The sequence below is a fragment of the Pleurodeles waltl genome, chromosome 3_1 (genome assembly GCF_031143425.1).
Source record: "Pleurodeles waltl isolate 20211129_DDA chromosome 3_1, aPleWal1.hap1.20221129, whole genome shotgun sequence".
NCBI lineage: Eukaryota > Metazoa > Chordata > Amphibia > Caudata > Salamandridae > Pleurodeles > Pleurodeles waltl.
The window spans coordinates 971037548-971053737 of record NC_090440.1 but is presented as its reverse complement, the minus strand read 5'-3'; the positions used below and the strand labels follow the sequence as shown (position 1 = coordinate 971053737).

Below are 16190 nucleotides of genomic sequence, written 5' to 3'. Positions count from 1 at the left end.
AGTGGGGCAGATTGGAGTGGGTTGGAATGGAGTGGGAGAAATTGTTTTGGATTGGAGTGAGGCAGACTGGAACGGGGCAGATTGGAGTGGGGCGGATTGTTTTGGATTGGAGTGGGGCAGATTGGAGTGAGGTGGAGTTGAGTGGGGCAGATTGTTTTGGATTGGAGTGGGGCAGGTTGTTTTGGATAGCAATGGGGCAGATTTGTTTGGATTGGAGTGCAGCGGATTGCAGTGGGGCAGATTGTTTTGGAGGGGTGCAGATTGTTTTAGATTGGAGTGGGGTGAATTGGAGTTGAGCAGATTAGATTGGGGTGGGTTTGGAGGATTGGAGTGGGGTGGCTTGGAGTGAATTGGATTGGGGTGAGTGTTTTGGATTAGAGTGGGGTGGATTGGTTTGAAGTGAGGTGGGATGGATAGGGGTGGATTGTAATGGGGCAAATTGGAGTGGGGTGTAATGCACGATTATGTGGTAAAGCACCATTTCAGAAATTACACATAATAAAGAAACAGTGTTGCTTTGCAATATTTAGAACAAGATAATTGTTATCTTTTGAGGACAGCACCCAGAAGTAACACACAAAAAAAGACGAGTGTAAAGTGAGAAAAGGCAACTTGGCAAAATAAAGTTAGCGCTAAAAAATCAAACTTTACAATTTTGTTTGTCCTGCTGGGCATGTTTTTGCAAGTCACAGGCCTTTTGTTTGCAGGGCACTAGAAGTTAAAAAGAACAAAATAGTACCTCAATCACATCAGGAGCAGTGGACAGGCACTGATTAAGTTGAATCAATCAGTGCTTGGTCCCTGCTGCACACAGGAGAACGGAAATGATGATAGCTCAGCAGTGACAACTTACGAGGCTGTAAAGATGAGTGGCATGCAAGCCAACAAATGATAAGCAATTAGCCGTTTACTGAGGAAAACAGAGGGCCTCATTTACAAGGCTCGTGGCACAGGGTGGCAAAGGAAGTCCCTTGTTGCACCGCGCTGTGCCACCGGGAAAGAGCAGAAATGTTCAGTATCTGCAAGATATGGCACACTTTTGTTCTCTCCCCCTGTGCTGTTGCACAAATTGCTGCCATACGCCAACACAGGCACCCTCGCAATATGGTACAAGGGGGCCTGCATTGTGGGGATGATTGTTTTTGTGCAGGGACACAAGAGGTGTTTTCCTCTTTCTGTGTGCCGCAGAATGCTGAGGTGGCATAGGAATCTGATGCATTCCCAGACTTTCAAATCTGAGAATGTGTCAGATTCCTTTGTGTTCCATGAGTGTTGTATGGGAACACCCCAAGCAACACCCATGGACTGCCCCTTTCACACAGTGTTATGCATGAAAAGGCTCCATATTTACAAGGCCATGAAAAGCCATGCAAGGTGGTTTTGCGTGGCCTTATACATAAAAAAAACATTGATGCTTCAGTGGTGCAGTGTGCCGCTAGGGCCTCGTAAATGAAGCCTAGAGTCTTGCAAACGAGATGCATGCGCTAGCTCATGCATTCGCAGGTTCTACCCTAAAAATGGCAAAATAATACTGCAACACTGCCACAAACTTCATTATGCTGCATAATCTGGCTTTTCTTACCACATAATTTAGTCAACCCTGCCTCATAATGTGGTACTCCATTATAGCATAATTCCAATGGCACTGTGCAAAGTTTATGAATTTCATAGCTGGATTCTTTAGCACTAAGAGACTCTTTTTGAGACTGTTGTACTATAGGAATATCCATATAATGCACTCACTCCTGCCCCTCCATGTTTCCCTTTTCCTTCTGTACTCTAAGTTACATGGTTATCTTCTCCACTAACTACTGCACTCTTGCTCTAACTCTTGCCTCCTTCCAGCTGCACCTTATTTTCTGCCCCTTGCTCACTTTGCTCTACGACAAATATACCTCGTCTTTTCACTTTTATGGAAGTCTTCTGAATATTTATACAGTGTTTTTGTTTTCCATCTTTTTCTATCTTGACACCTCTCCTAATTTTATCTTCAGTCCTAGCAGTTAGAAGTCTCGCACATTTCTTGTTTTTTCTCTCTCATTTTCTCTCTTTATTGCTTTCTTTCTCTTGGTCGCTCTTCCTTTCCTCTCCCCTTCTCTCTTTTCGCCTCTCTCCTGCTTTCTCCTACTCTTCTTGGTCTCACTTTCTCATATTCTCTTTATCTCCATCTCTTTCTCATTCTCTCGCTGTCTCCCTTTTTCTCACACTTCTGTTTTCTATGTCTCTCCCACTTTCTCTGTCCTTCTCTTGCTTTCTCACTAGATGTCTTTCCCTCTCACTCCGCTCACTTCTTCCATCTTTCTAACACTTGTTGTTCTCTCTCTGTGTCTCTTTCCTCTCGCCATGCCTGCCAGTTGACGTGGTGCCACCTTTTGTCAAACAATAGCAACTATATTCACAGGTCTTCTGTTGAAGAGCAGATCTCACAAGCTGAGCCAAAGGTGAGCTGGAAACCCCTGCAGAGTGGGTGTTTTTAGCTCGTGTGGAGGCTCTGCAGTACATATGTCCATCCCAGGTTCTGCAACCACCTTGGGATATGGGTGACTGTGTCAAAAGCCTTCGTAGTGTTTTTGGCGGAGAGTAGGAGTGTTCACTGAACCCAGTATGGGTTCTAAGCGCCGACCTTGTCCTTCGCCTTTCTCTTTCAAGACCCCAGCAGGGCTGGAAAAGCAGTGATGGACTCAAAGCTCCACCCCCTCTAGACCACTCTCCTCCTGGTCTCACACCGTTAACATATTGTGAAGGTTGGTAAATCTGTCTCCGTCCAACTATCTCACTCTACTTGTCTCTCTTGCTCTTTCTATTGCTGTATTGATCTGTTTGAATGTAATTTGTGGTGTGGTGACATCTTTTTTTGTGTCTGCTGATGGTTAGTGTACTCTTATGTGCTTGCTTGTTATTCAATGGCATCCCTGTCCATCTTGTGTTTGTTCCCCTCCCCTGAACCATAGCCTGTTGACTTGTGTCATTCCACAACTCACTTCTAGGGAACGTTTTCCATTTTGTTTCAGCACTCCATGAGAGTGCATGTGTTTTCTAGCTATCTCCCTTGTGTGCTTCTTTCTCCCAATGTACATGTAACTCTTTTTTGTCCATGTGCCTATCTCCCCGTGCTCAGTGTTGCTCTGCGTTGCCCATTTGCTGCGCTGCTTCAGATCCATGTTGCTCTCGCCTTTGTGCTTCACCATCTGTCCTCTCATCAGTATGTGTCTCCCGGCCACCTCCTTGTTTGCTCCCTCCCTTGTGTGCTTATTTTCCCTTCATCTGCCCACCATCTACCCCGACCCACTTCTTCACTGCTCTCGGCCACATCGGTCCTTTTTATGGGCGAGCACAAAGCGCTCCGTCTATTCTGTAATCTCTCTTTGGGCTTGAAACCACACCCATGCCACGTCAGTCACTTACGTTGGTTCGTGGGCTTGCCTTTTAAAATCCACCTGCTTTCATTTGTGAAAGGCATGCTCACGTCATGCCTTTTCTGGTGTTTAGCCCACCTACATAGTACCGGTAAAGTACCAAAAACATACGAGGCTCGATGTTTTCAGCCTGGAGTCCGGACAACTTTATCTGTTTATTTTCCACGCAGTGCGATAGCGCTGCATTTTACATAGCGCAATGGCGCTGCGTTTTTTTGCTTTACAACGCTTATAGCTCTAACTCGAACAAATGTGAGACCCGTTGCATTGAAAATGCTTGTTTAAATTACATCTTGTTTTTGGGATGACCGGCAGCAAATTGAGCCTGGTCCTTCTCCTTTTTAAATAAACAAGCTGCCATGCTACTCCATTTTCATTTAAAAAAAAATATTATTCTATCTTGGATCAGTAAAGGAAAAATAAATGGCACCCGAGTAACACCCATCTTTCACTACACACACACAAGCCTACAAAACGATGTCGGTATCCCTACAAAATGAAACTACTGCATCATCACATCTTTTTTAACCTTTTGTTTATGCTGTACAGTACTGGCATTTTATAAGTGCTCTTCAGCATGAACAGAAGGCATTGGCCAGGCCAACAGGCTCAAAGGCGAGACCCCTTGGCTTTGCCAGTGCTTGTTGTAATATTTTTGAACATTTTTTCCATGATCCCGAGTACTTGTGATTTTCTGCCATTGCACGAAACTCATGGTATTGTGCACATTTTGTCATTCCAAGATGGCGTGCAAATATTTTAGGCACTCAATCATTCAATCTAATATCATGCAAAAATCAAATATGATTGACAGAACTTGCAAGTTTCTGTCTCACAATTTTAATGGACAAAATATCTGTGCGTTTTAATTCTTCGTTGCCGGCCCAACGCCTTTTCAAATGCAAATAAATGTACGAATTCACACCAAACCGTAAAAGGAAATATTTCTTAACAAAAGTCTACTTCAGTGCCTAATTTCGTGTAAATGGGATGAGTGGTTACTGCTGTAGTGAGAGCAAACTTCCCTCCAGCAGCTAAAATGGGAATTGCACCTTTTTCCCCTGCACTGAACTGCATGAAACTTGGTATGTCAAAATTCGGAACGATTAACTAAAAGGTATGTCAGATCTGGTGCAGATTTGTCAAATTGCACCAAAGTCATAATCAAACCTATAACTGATTTTTTTAATTGAAAGCTGAACCTTAACTCCAGAAGTGCTATTGCCAATACAGGTAATTCCAGTTACTCAATCATGACCACATATGCAACATGTTTAAGCTTATTTATGTGTTTAGGACATGCCTGCGTTTATTTTTATAGTTACTTGTGTGCCTATGCTTATGGAAGGATGCCTGTGAACCTATGAAAACTTAAATATGTACAGGTACGCGAGCACATATCTTGAGGTATGAAGGCATGCCGTGCACATAGGTAAGCATGGACATGTTGCGCTTCTCTTAGATGATTGACTGACTGGCCTTACTCTTCTTGTCTACATCGAGGACAGAAAACCCTACGGCTAGGGCTGTGTCTGCTGTCTCTCTTTCTCCCAGTATGAGCAGTGACACATGTTTTCTGCATTTCTTTTTCTTGGGAACTAGTTGTTCATCTGAGAGCGTGGGAAGGCATGTGTCTCTCATATCGATGTGTTTTGGACAGTACAGGAGGAAAAGGTTATTTTTTCTTAATTTCACTTTCACACTAGTTTTAGAGTCTGGCCTCTTGGTCACACGAGCCTTGCTGTCTCAGGTATTGCTGTCTCTTAGTTCTCCCTCACTGTCTCATATGCTTCGCTCTGTCTTTCAGGTCAAAATTACTGTCTCTTGTGCTTGCTTCTCTATGTCTCAGAGATCGCCCATAGACACTCTAAGGCCATCCTCACCATCCTAGGTAGGCTCATCTTCCCTATGGTGAGAAAGCGAGTTTGCGTGACCGGATCCGCGTGACTGTCCAGCAGAGCACCTAGGAAGCCATGCCTGTGGAGGTCCTTGATAATGATAACACTGTCTCCCCCGTGAAGGGAGGAGGATGCAAGCGGTGCTGATGTGTAGGATTCCAGTATGACTGATGAAGAGTGATGTCTGATTAGCTGTCAGTGTAAGTATCAGGAGAGCTGTGAGCTGGTGCCAAGGGTGCTGCCAAGAGGGATTTCTATCTTTTTAAGCTCAGCGTGTGTGCCAGTGGACAGCCATCATCTCTTGTGGGGGAGACCCTGACTGTCTCGGGCCTCTGCCTGAATAAAGGACCGGCCTGGAGTGGATTGAAGGGATGGACGGCCAGGCATTCATCTTATTCAAGCCACTAGTCAGCACATGCCTTGAGACCCTCTCTCTCTCGGCACCTATTCTTGCTTGGCGCTTTGAGGCACAGAGGGTTGAGGATTTGCCTGGCCCACTGATTCTTTGAGTAGGTTGTAAGTAGGTGATACCCAGTGGGTCATCACTAACGGGCACCAAGTCTGTGGGCCAAGATTAGCACACCAAACCAACATAGAAAGAGGGGCATGCCACCAGAGGGGTAGATAGTGCCTATGAAGAGAAACTTAGGCTAAACTCCCATGCCTCCCTGTCTTCAAGAATGTCCTATGGTCTTTTGTGCCTCTAGTGGATCAGCTGGCATTCCTAAAACTTTGAAAATACCCCAAGTTAGTTTAAGAGGCAGATCTGGAAAAATTCCTGCCACACTCTTTGTAATCTACAGTGGCAAGAGAAGGCCCATCTAACTCCTTGACTCAAGTTATAGCTCCCTGCGGAAGCTCAAAGGCATTCTTATGGAAGAGGTTTTCGCTGAACCGAACAGCGTGGGGAAGCAAGCGGCTAGAATTTGCTTGAGAGGTTGTCATTGCTGAATCTCTGTGACTGATATGTGCCTCTTCTTCCTCCTTCTAGATCCTTTTTGGAGGACAGCGAAGAACACTCTACCCCAGTGGGCACGGTGGCGGCAGAGAGTGAGGAATCACCTTTGGGATTAGAGCACCCCCAGGACAGCATGGATGCAGCCCGGGAGGGCCCCAGAAACCACCAGGCAGTCAGCAAAGGCCTCAACCAGAAGGCAATCACCCCAGAGCCAACAGTGAGCGGAGCTAGGCACCGCCTCTACAAGGTATCATTGGTGCTTAGCAAGAGGATCACCCGTACTGTCTCTGGAGGGGAGATCCCTGAAGCCATATATTCTCCAGGAGAGAAAATAGTAGGGAAGATGCCAGCTAGAGATCATAACAATGTCTCACCTCAAAGCCCCAGAAGATATGAGAAAAATGAAACTTCACGAGGGCTCAGAAGGGCAGCTTCATTGGAGGTATTACCCGGGTCCTCTTCGCTGGGAGAGAGGCGGAGCCCAGCAGCAGCAGACCTTCCCAGCCTCCCCATGGTGCACAGCGCTGTGTACGCCCAGGTGTACTCGCCCACCAAGAGAACATGGAGACATGTAGAGTTTGGCCAGGTGACTGGAAGTGACCCTGTGACAACCCCACCACCAAGGGAATTAACCATGAACAATGGGGGTGAGAGTGATTGGCCCAATGCCAAGGGCAGCACAGAGACTGACTCCCCAACCAGGGACTGCTGGCTAAATAGTGATAACAGTGCAGTTAACAGACGAACCAAAAACAGCACCTCCCAGAGGGCAGGGAACAGTTCTGGAGCGGGCTTCCCAACAGTAACCCGATTCCAAACTATAAACAGCTTGAAGGAGGACCCCAGTGCTACGGCTAACATATATTCAGCAGAAACACAGTGGCAAGCAGACAGCAGTAGGTCAACAGAAAGCCACTGGCAAAGGGAAAACCACACAGCAGAACCTCTGTCACCACAAGAAAGCATATGGCAAGAGGGCAGCAATGATGGCACAATAGGCTCACAAAATGCAAGCCCCCAGCTAAGGGAGTACAACTCACCACAACACACCAGCTGGCAAAAGAAAGATGACACTTCGGTAACTGAATCATCACCAAAAAGCCCAAGGCACAGTACACCTCACAGCACAGGCATCAGGATACCACCAAGAACCACATGGCACAATACGCCACTCAGTGTGCTGGCTACATCACCCCCACAAACCCCATGGTACAGTCAGCCCAGTAGTGTGGCAAGCAGAGCACTACCAGAAAGCCCAAGGCTCAATAAATCTTGCAGAATAATAGCCACATCACCGCCTGGCATTTCATGGCTGAATAAACCAAGTAGTATAATTGCCACGTCACCAACTGGAAGCTCCTGGTACAATAAATCTGGTAGTACAAGGGTCACATCACCAGGAAGTGCATGGCACAACAAACCGAGTTGCATAGTAGCCACATCACCGCCAACAAGTTCGTGGCAGAGTACTTCCAGTGGTAAGGCATCAGTGTTCCCAACAGAAAGCAGTGGGCACCTCAAAAGGACAAGAACACTAGATACACCAAAAGAAAACTGTGGCCACAATAAAGCCAGTAATATAACAGTCACATCACCAACCGAACACCATGACCACCACGCAACCAGTAGTACAATATGGTCAACACTACCAAGAAGTCCTGTGTTTAACAAAACCAGTACAACAGAAACATCACAACCGAAAAGCTCTGAGCACAATACGCCCAATAAAACAATGGAAACATCACCACCAGAAAGACCTAGGCACAATACACCGAACAGGGCAAAGGAAACCCGACCAGAAAGCCCTGGGCACAATACACTAAGCCGAAACATAAAAACACCACCAGATATCCGACAACAGAAAAGAACGAGCAATAAAATAGACACTTCCCTCACAGAATCCCATGGGCACATTGCTGTTTGTGGTGTAATGGGAGCATCCCCACCAGGAAGGACAAAAAGAACAACGAAAACATCTTCAGCAGAGAGACCTGGCCAGAATGAAACAAGAACAGCAGAAATATTACCACCAGGAAGCCCTGGCCAGACTGAAACGAGAACAGCAGAAACATTACCACCAGGAAGCCCTGGCCAGACTGAAACGAGAACAGCAGAAACAATCCCACCAGGAAGCCCTGATCAGACTGAAGCGAGAACAGCAGAAACATTACCACCAGGAAGCCCTGGTCAGACTGAAGCGAGAACAGCAGAAACATTACCACCAGGAAGCCCTGGCCAGACTGAAATGAGAACAGCAGAAACATTACCATCAGGAATCCATGGCCACAATAAAACAAAAAAAACTGAAACTTTACCACCAGGGCGCCCCAGGCACAATAAAATAAGAACAGTAGCAGAAACATTGCCACCAGCAAGCCCTGGGCAAAATAAATCAAGAAAAATAATAGAAACATCACTACCAGAAAGCGCTGGGCACACCACACCCACTACAGAGACAGAAACATCCCCAGCAGAAAATGTTGAATGTAATAAACGTAGCAGTATATTGATCAAACCGCTGCCAAAACACTCGGGGAAGATTACACCGTGTATTATAATGTACACTGCAGTCAAAGATAACCATAGGCCAATCACAGACAGTAGAAAAACTGATACCTCCCCACCGAGAAGCCCTGGGCACAATCAACACAGAAATGACATTTTTAAATCAGAACCAGAAAACTCCGAACATAATAATGCAACCGGGAGTCTAATGGATGCTTCGCCGCCAGAATGCCCTGGGCACAATCATTTGCACATTGGCACAAACAAACCACAGCAAAATTGCCCAGAACAAAACAAAACTGACAGTATCATGGACCCACCACTGCCAGAAAGTTATGAGAACAGTGTAAATAATAGTATAATCGAAGCTATGCCTCCAGGAAAGCCTGGGCATAATGTCGTCAGCAATAAAGTAACCACTTCGCCATCAGAAACCGATGAGCAAAATGAGTCCAGTAGTTTAATGGCAAAATCACTTCAAGAACCCAACTGGCAAAATGAAGTGCATAGTACAGAAACAAAATCGAGGCTGTTGCACAATACAACCTGCAGTATAACAACAGAACAACAAAGCAATGGCCAAGATGTATTTGATGGTATAGGGACCACTTTCAATTCAAAGTGCGAGAGCCAGAATGAAGAGTGCAGCACAGCTAGTGAATCGCTACCAAAACCTATAACCCAAAATGCAGCTAGCAGGGCGCTAATCGAACTTGCGCCAAAAGGACACAACCAGTCTTTAAACAGAGGTATAATAACAGAAGCATCACCAAAAATCAACAGCCAGGATAAAACCAGCAGAGCATTACAAGAATTCCTACCAAACTCCATTCAGGAAAATGAAGCCAGCAGCAATGTAAAAGGTTCTTACAGCAACCATCAAATTTCAGAAAACTGGGCAGCAATTGAATCATTAGGAGAAAAAAATGACAACCAAGTTGAGTCCACATCAGGAGTGCCTAACTCAGTTGCAAAAAATGCCTTTGAAAGTGAAGACCATATTAAAGAGTGCAATACGCTGGTGAAGATCCCTTGCCAAGAGCGAGATGGCTTGCAAATTACCACACCAGCGACAGGAAGCAGCTCGCACAAAGAGATCGATTCCTCGAATGCCATATCCACAAAGGAAAACTTTGTCATTAAACTCCATGAAGATATTGCTGCTGTCACATTAGAACAGGAGGTTGGTGAGCTTTCCAATAAACGCATAAATGGAGACAGCCCATCACAACATTCCATGGTCGATGATGGGACCATATTGTTAGGAGAAACATCCATGGATAACATTGATGATGACGCTGCACCAAAATCGAAAATCCTTGTGACAGACAATGAGGTTGTTGTTACTTCCAGTGAGCAGAGTTCCAGACAAAATCTGGAAAGCATGGACACAATGCTTCCGCCTGATGGAAACTTTCAAGGGACTGAAGGAGGGTCAGAGATGTCCTCCACAAAGCATATGCACACCTCATCCACCGTAGCACACCTACTACCAGCTGAAGGGTCCACACTGCCTCACAGTATGGTAGAAGAATCCGAAGTTGCTGCTGACATGGAAAGTTGGGTTGACATTGTCCGTAACCTGGAAACCCCAGAGATCATGAAACACCCGAGGGTGGTGAAGTTGCCACGGACTTCGGCCCTCTCTGTATATGCCACTTTGCCACCTATAACGGAAGACGGTGGCTCACCAAGGTCATCAGAGCCTCTACCTGGTATTTCAGACACAGAGAACAGGTTGTCACCACCTGTGGACGAGGAAGAAGAGGAGGAGATGGAGGTCTTTGAACCAGCCAGTGACATAGACTCAGGTGTGGTATCCACCCAGGATGGCAAGGAAATGCCAGCCACTGGGGACAAACCAAGGCCTATCTACACCTGGGAGAGTATCCCAAGCAGAAGCAAGGACCTGGAGAAGTCATCCCCCCTGGAGATGATGAGGCGGCACAGGGAGGATGATAGCAACCATGCTTCCAGGACCACTGGGTACCGGTCTACCCTGGACCAGAATAAGCCACAGAGGCAGAGCTGCAGCACTGGAACTCTGCTGTTGTCAGAAAGGCTGGAGAAGAAAGCTAATCCTTTAGAGGGAAAACCCTACTCCCGTTTGGATAGCCTCCTCTTCAATAGCTACAAAATTTGTGAACATACCCCCTTTGGTGGGATGAAGAATAAGGAGACCCTAAAGAATGGTTTGACCACCCCTCAGGTCCCTTTGGTGCCAAGCTCTGATTCGAGGAGCCAGCCTAGTCCTGATGAACCACTTGGGAAGGACGCAGATCCTAAAGAGGAAGCCCCTGCTATTTCCCCATCTCCTCTTCCTACCTCCTTACCAAGCAGTATACCACCACTTCCCCAAAACCTTCCAACCCCGAGCAGTTTACCACCACTTCCTCAAAACCTTCCAACCCCTACCTCGAGCAGTTTACCACCACTTCCCCAAAACCTTCCAACCCAGAGCAGTGTACCACCACTTCCCCAATACCTTCCAACCCCGAGCAGTGCACCACAACTTCCCCAAAACCTTCCAACCCCTACCCCAAGCAGTTTACCACCACTTCCACAACACCGTACAACCTCTAACCTGAGCAATGTAACACCACTTCCCCAACACCTTCCAAGCCCGAGCAGTATACCACCACTTCCTCAACATCTTCCAACCCCGAGCAGTGCACCACCACCTCCCCAAAACCTTCCAACCTCTAACCCAAGCAGTTTACCACCACTTCCACAACACCGTCCAACCTCTAACCTGAGCAGCGTACCACCACTTCCCCAACACCTTCCAACCCAGAGCAGTGTACCACCACTCCCCCAGCACCTTCCAACCCCAAGCAGTGCACCACCACTTCCCCAAAACCTTCCAACCCCTACCCCGAGCAGTTTACCACCACTTCTGCAAAACCTTCCAACCCCTACCCCGAGCAGTTTACCACCACTTCCCCAACACCTTCCAACCCCTACCTCGAGCACTTTACCACCACTTCCCCAACACCTTCCAAACCCGAGCAGTGCACCATCACTTCCCCAACACCTTCCAAACCCGAGCAGTGCACCATCACTTCCCCAACACCTTCCAACCCCGAGCAGTGTACCAACACTTCCCCAACACCTTCCAAATCCGAGCAGTGCACCACCCCTTCCCCAACACCTTCCAACCTATACCCCGAACAGTGCACCACCACTTCCAGAACACCTTCCAAGAACCCCACATACAAGTAGCAGCAGGGTGTCCTCCTGCTCCACGGAGGCCAAGCAGAGCAAGGTCCAGCCTCAGGCAGAGCTGAGAGCCTTCCCTGATAACTGGGTGAGTTACTTTCTTTTCATTACACTGAGTGGTTGATACTTAGTTGCTTCTTGAGTGGAGGGATATGTGTTTCTTCTCATCTTCCACAATGACTGTAACAAGAAGCACACACGGGATTTCATATATGTTACATTGATATTAATAACTATTTTGCCAAATGTATGCTTACCTGCATTCATAGCTTGTCCTTTATGAATTGTAACAGTGATAATTTTTAGTGCACAAAGTACATGCTGAACTTGGCTAGAGCCACCCAGGCTCTGTAGCAACAATGGGACAAGTACCATTATGTCAGATTTGGAAAGTGGGGCGTGGTCTCTGTTCCAGACAATCTAGGTATAATGGCTGCCTATTGGTCTGAAGCTGAACCTTCAAGTGTAGTGATGGGCTTTTTAATCAAGACCAAGAATATTGCCTGACATAAATCTCATGTCATACATTACAGTTACTAAAATATCACCCCGTTGGAGCATATACAAAATCTATAACCGATGGAATGATATTTTTGTAAACGATGTTTAATATACGATATTTATGGAAGATATTTCTGTGTATGATATTTTGATATTCAACATGTCTAGGACGGAACTTTATCACAGAACCAGTTTTGCATGTGCCAGGGGTTTTAATTCTCTAGGACCAGTGTCAGAAGTAGATTAGCACTGAAGACCACACAGTATGACCTAGGTGCAGCAAAAATCGCTCATAGATTCCTGTTTACTTTGAGCCATGTATCAGCGTGGGTTGTACTCAGGAACGGCTTGCGTGGCTGGGGCTGAGGCCTCTCGAAGTCAGCTAGTGGTGGTATCACAGGACTCTTTGGATCAGATAGTTCATGGACACTAGAATTCCACTGATCAGTGCATGGATGCCAGGAACTTTTGGGACCAGATAGTGGAAGGACACCATGATCCCTTGGAAGCAGATTACGCAGGATTATACAGGAACTCCAGAAGCCTCAGAATGCTATAGTAAAGGAACCTTAGCATCCCTCAGAATTAATAAAGCAAAGACCCTAGGATCCCTCGGAATCATGTAGTTTACTGCCTACAAGATCTCTCAGAATGACATAGTATATTGACTCCGGGTTCCTTGTGACCAACAGTGAAGAGTTTTGAGGAACCCTAAAATCAGGATCCCTGGGTGTCTGTTAGTACAAAATCCACAGAATGCCTCGGAATGAGTTAGTGCAGGAGATTCAGGATGACAGGGATCAGCATTAACAGGACTCCATGAACCATATGGATCAGTAAGAACAAGATCCCTCGTTTTTAGACCATGCACAGACTCGACAATGCATCAGATAGTGTAATGGGAACAGGACTACTATGGAAGAGATAGTACAGGGCCTTCAAGATCCACTGAGACCAGAGAGTCCAGAGCAGTGCTTAATTTGTGCTTGTTGTTTCCGGTACTAAGCACCGGTACTTATTTTTGAGGCCCGGGGCTTATTCTTCTGCCTCAAGCATTTGCTGCCAGCAAAAGACACAAATGGGAAAGAGGGGTGAAGAGAAAAACAAAAAGGCGTCAGAAAGGGAGAAAGTACAAGGCTGCTATAGTGAGTTGAAGGGGCAGGCAGTGGCTTTATATGGATTGAAGAGGCCCGAGATGGCTTCAGGATTACGCCGTCTCAGTATTCCATGTTCACACATTTAATTGCAGCAGCCGCGTGTTTAAAAGAAGGGCTTTGGGCACCGGCACCTTTTTATTTACAAATTAAGCACTGGTCCAGAGACTCTAGGTGTCCTATGGATCAGATAATGAAAGAAGCAAGTGACTTCAGGATACCTTGGAATTAGTTAATACTGGGACCGCAGGATCCTATAATATCAGACAGAGCATGGATTCTGGGGCTCCTCAGAATTGGGTAGTGCAAAGACACCAGAATCTGTCAGGATCATATGAAAGGGACTCCAGAGACCCCGAGGATCATATAGATAAGGGACTCCAAATCCCTTGTGACCAGATAGCGCTGGGACTTCTGGTAAGGCTGCCACCTTTTTGGATTTGACCTGAACAGTTCAGGTTTGAATTGTTTTCCTGGACCCGAGTACATGGCAATATTTCAGAAAAGATGAGAGGGAGATCTGAAAAAAAATTGAGTGAATTTATTATCCCTATTGACTTTCATTGAAGTGTGGGAAGCTAAAAGGGAGCGAAAGCTAAAATGAACCTCAGGGATACTTGAGTTGTTCGAAATAAATATGCTGACACCAGAGATGTATGGTGCACTAAGGTCAGATAGTGACTCCCATGCCCTGGGACTTATGGCTTTTTTGCTACTATAAAGTCAGAGTTCTCTCCGCTAAAGAAGCATCAGATCTGATATTTTTGGTGAACAGGGAGGCGTTTGAGCTGTGCCTTTAGTTTATATCAGTAGCTATTATTGAAATCTTCAGCTCTTTTCAGAATTGGACTCACCAGGTCCTGACGTAGATAGATAGATTGACGTAGGGGCATGAAAACAGGACCAGATAAGTCATTCTGCCACTCTGGCATTTTAATGGTAGACTGCAGGCAAGGAGACTGCATAGAGAGCAGAGCAGGTTGCCATGACCCAACAAGGTCAGGGCTTTATTCTAGTCTCCAGTGTCAAGGTTATTTGAACATTTTGCTAGGGTCTATATTGGTTTCCAGTCTAGACCTTTTGCCATAGTCAGTGACATTCACGTGCCACATAGGAGAAGAGAAACCTACCTGTTGCAGTAAAAAATCATGTCCACAGTAAGTGACACCTGGGAGGCAATTGCCTCTTCTTGACATATGGTTTCATACTGTATTGTGTTTTATTATAGCATTTATATAGCAGTTTTATCTATTGTGGGACGCCAACACCCTTTTCGGGATGATCAGCAAGCTACACTATAGGGGAGAGCACGTTTAGCAGAATAATGTATTTGTTGTGCTCCTGTGTTGGAAATGTGTTGGTGTTGTATGTGAGTGATCCGGGAGATGCTCGTTTAAAGTCTTATGGCGCAACGTCTATCAGTGTAATGAATGAGGAGCTCTGGGACATAGGTGCACAAAATATAATTGCAACTAGCTAGTGCTTATAATTTACTCTGCAAGACCTGTGGTATATTTCGTGGTTTGCATTATCACAGAGGCAGTAGAAAGAGGCAGGGATCTACATGGATGGTCTGTGTTGTTATAGGTAGTCCATTTGGGAAGGGGGTCCAGCAGACTAAACATATAGGTAGCATCAGCCTAATAAGAGGGGCAGTGGGATGCTATCTGCGTGTACAGCAAACGGAGGGAATCGGAGAAGGTCCAGCAGTCCATGTGGTAACATGCATAGGGAAGAGATGTTGTCAAATGAGAAAATGAATGGGTAATGAGCAAGAATCGGTGATGATGACCCGAGGAGTAGCCATGCAACTTTGTTTAAAGGCATGGGTACTACTGTACGAATACAGCTCGTGAGCCAGAAAAAAAGTGGAAGTGCATTCACGAGAAGAGGGAACATGGTGGGTGGAAACAGTAGCAGAGAAGGGAAGGATGTGCAATTTGCAAATGTACTTTCTTTTTCAAAGATTTCAGACTGCTTGTGTCATTCAACATTCCTTTGATCTACTTTGACCCAAAGGGGGTAACAATTGGATGTGATGAGAATATGTTGGTGTCCTCAAATCAAATGGCCATTATTTAAAGGCCCACCCCAAATTCTCCTACACCTAACTACACATATTAAAGTAATACGCAGTTGTTTTACTTGACCAAAATCATAAGAGTAGCTGAAGTGACAGCACACACAATATTTGACTCAGATTGTACAACAGGAAGTTACATAACCTTTGGCCAAGGATGATGTGCCTGTGTGCATTTTATGTTGCGTATTTATTAAATTCAGCATGCTGATGAAAAGTAATGGATGGATAAGATGCAAAACAAACTTTGTACATTTTCAAGGCATATTCACTCTTAAAGTCCAACAGTTGTACTGATTCATTCATATGGGTTGCAAAGCAGATTAATGGGGTTGCAAAGTACACACTTTGAAACCCTGTAACTCCCCTAAAAAGGCTGAGACAAGAGACTGGAATAGGTTCGATGATCACCTCACCCCAAAGTCATACCCTAAATGGATAATTCACACCTTGAAAGTA

The 16190-nt window shown here is 45.7% G+C and overlaps 1 protein-coding gene across 1 annotated transcript in view; it reads left to right on the top strand.

The window, feature by feature from the left end:
• CRYBG2 (crystallin beta-gamma domain containing 2) overlaps positions 1 to 16190 on the top strand; it is a 332393-nt gene that overhangs the window by 236559 nt on the left and 79644 nt on the right. The window contains exon 4 of the mRNA XM_069224031.1: positions 6306 to 12084. Coding sequence (XP_069080132.1) covers positions 6306 to 12084 — 5779 coding nt within the window. The remainder of the gene's footprint in view (positions 1 to 6305; positions 12085 to 16190) is intronic.